The 2461-nt window shown below is 49.3% G+C and overlaps 1 protein-coding gene across 1 annotated transcript; it reads right to left on the bottom strand.

Moving 5' to 3' along the window:
- Positions 1-946: 946 nt before the first annotated feature.
- Positions 947-2433, bottom strand: FAHD1 (fumarylacetoacetate hydrolase domain containing 1). Its single transcript, XM_005866563.2, has one exon. The coding sequence runs from the start codon at positions 2050-2052 to the stop codon at positions 1387-1389; it is 666 nt and encodes a 221-aa protein (XP_005866625.1). The 5' UTR covers positions 2053-2433; the 3' UTR covers positions 947-1386.
- Between the last annotated feature and the right edge of the window lie 28 nt (positions 2434-2461).

The following is a 2461-nucleotide window of genomic DNA, read 5'->3' as shown; positions in this document are numbered from 1 at the left end:
GTCTTGGGATATCTGGGTTACATCTGGGCCTGTCACTCAGCTGAGTGACTGTAGAACCAGGCTAGCTTAACCTCTAAATCTATATTTTCATCTGTATAATAGGGACGGTAGTAATACCGACATCATAGCTTTGTTGAGGGTTAAATAAAACACAGACAGCTCTTGGCACACAGTACCTAGCAATACTAAGGCACAATGTTAACTATTATTAAATTAGGTGTGCAAAGCTTTCAAGGGCCAGCAGGTATCTTCCGTTTACACTATAGTAGGAGGCTCTGCCTGAGCCTAAAATGCCTCCACCAGCAGTTTGATAGCTATGCTGTGCATCTTGCCTACCCTTTTTTTGAAGAAGTGTGCAGGTTAAAGCAAAAGTAGCACCTAGGCCACTTAACTTCCCTGAAGCCTGCTTATTTCTGGTCAGGAGGAAGAGATGCTGATGAACTCTGTTAATAAAGCACAGTGCTCACCAGGCCAAAGGTCAGTGTGACCAAGGTCTGAAGTCCTTTATAAGAAAGCATCCCTCCTAGCCACTATTAAGGGAAAGATTTTTAGTCCACACAAAACCCCACATATTTATTTAAAAACAGTAGTTTCAAAATTATCTTTTAAAAAATATATTTTTATTTATTTTAGAGAGGGAGAGGGATAGAAACATTGATAAGTTGCCTTCTGCACGCTCCCTACTGGAGATCCAGTGGGCAATCTGGGCGATAATCACTGAGCTACATCAGCCAGACTCAAAATTCTCTCTTAAACTCAGAATCTATGAGCCAGGGTACAAACGAGTGAGGTTGTCATTCATTAACTTATTAAATAAAATTTTAAATTAAAATATGTGGAGTAGTGTTTTTCCACATTTCATAAGAATCACATGGAGTGCTGGAGATTAATTCTGTTAATACAGTGGGCCCAGTATGGGCCAGTAATTTGGAAATATTTTTTTTACAAATACCTTCAGATGATTACCATGATCAAGGAAATGTGGGAAACATTCATTTGAAACATGCTTTTCAACTCCCTTTGCAGATTTTAATTATTGAACTACTGATCCCAGAATGACTCACTGAAAAGTCTTTTCCAGTCCAGTTTTAGGAAAGCCTTCTGAACATTTCATGCCTCATGGGAGACATCACAAATACTTTCTTCTGTTTGTTTCCTAGGAGACAGACAGGCATTCCTTTCTCCTTTACATTTCTGATCGGCTGTTCTAGAGCATGTTTTTCTCGGAGTTCCTATCTTTCCTGAGTTGAGACACAGCAACCCAATCAAATCATCTTTAAAATTTGATTTCTTTTTAAAGGACTGTCACCTTTAATAACCTTTGCTTGCTTCAGTCCAACTCCCTTCTCTTCTGAAACTTAAGAAATTAGGATGCTTTGTATAGACTCAATAGTCTGGCTTTTCCACCTTAAATCTCATACTGACGACCCCGTGTATGCCCGCTTGGATCTCATCGTTTACTTTAACAGGGCCAACTCCCTTCGGCGTCCCGGTCAAGATAATATCTCCTTCTTCCAAGGCCATTATCTTAGAAACGTAGCTGATGATGTAGGGGATGGTAAAGATCATGGAAGACGTCTCACCCTCCTGCCGTAGTTCTCCATTGACCTTGAGCCAGAGCTTCAGGTTGTGAGGGTCAGGGACCTTCTCTTTGGGCACGAACGCGCTGACGGGGCAGGAGGTGGTGAAGCTCTTGGCCAGGGTCCAGGGTAGCCCCTTCTTCTTGCATTCATCCTGCACGTCCCTGGCGGTCATGTCCAGGCACAGGGCATAGCCGGCCACGTAGTCCATGGCCTCGGCCTCCGGGACGGCGCGGCCTCGCTTGCCCATCACCACGCCCAGCTCGAGCTCGTGGTGCAGATTGCGGCTGTAGGCGGGCATGAGGATGGGCGAGCCCTCGGGGGCATAGGCGGTGGACGGCTTCAGGAAGAGCACGGGCTCGCTAAGCACCGCGCTCCCCATCTCCTTGGCGTGGTCCGCATAGTTCCGGCCCACGCACACGATATTCTTACCCCACTCCCAGAAGCGGGACAGCGGCCTGGAAACCGCCATGGCTCCAGCTAGGCGCCCCTAGAGTCACGTGGATTCGGCCGGGACGGGTCCCCTGACGCCTACGGCTACCCCGAGAGGACGAACTGTCTCTGCGCGCAATCCCGTCCGCGACCGCCCGTTCGGCTTTGTGCTCCGCCGAAGTCGCGGAGCTCGGCCTCGGGTGAACCGCTGCCCAGCGGCCGCCTCTGGAGCGCTGGCCTGGTCCCCGGAAAGAACCGACGCGCTAACGTCGCTTTTTAGCTGCAGCGGCTTCCTTGATTCTCGCCCGCGGGGAGTGGGCACGGTTTGGACGCGAGCGCTAATTGGCCGTGAGGCGGGCAGGACTGGGAATCGAGCTCTGATTGGTCGGGAAGTGGGGTGGGGGGCGCGAGACAGGCACTGATTGGCCGCGACCCGCGGACGCCGGCGT

This window comes from Myotis brandtii, unplaced genomic scaffold (assembly GCF_000412655.1).
Source record: "Myotis brandtii unplaced genomic scaffold, ASM41265v1 scaffold233, whole genome shotgun sequence".
In the NCBI taxonomy this organism is placed as follows: Eukaryota; Metazoa; Chordata; class Mammalia; order Chiroptera; family Vespertilionidae; genus Myotis; species Myotis brandtii.
Note: the sequence above shows the minus strand (reverse complement) of the source record. Positions and strands in the feature narration are given on the sequence as shown.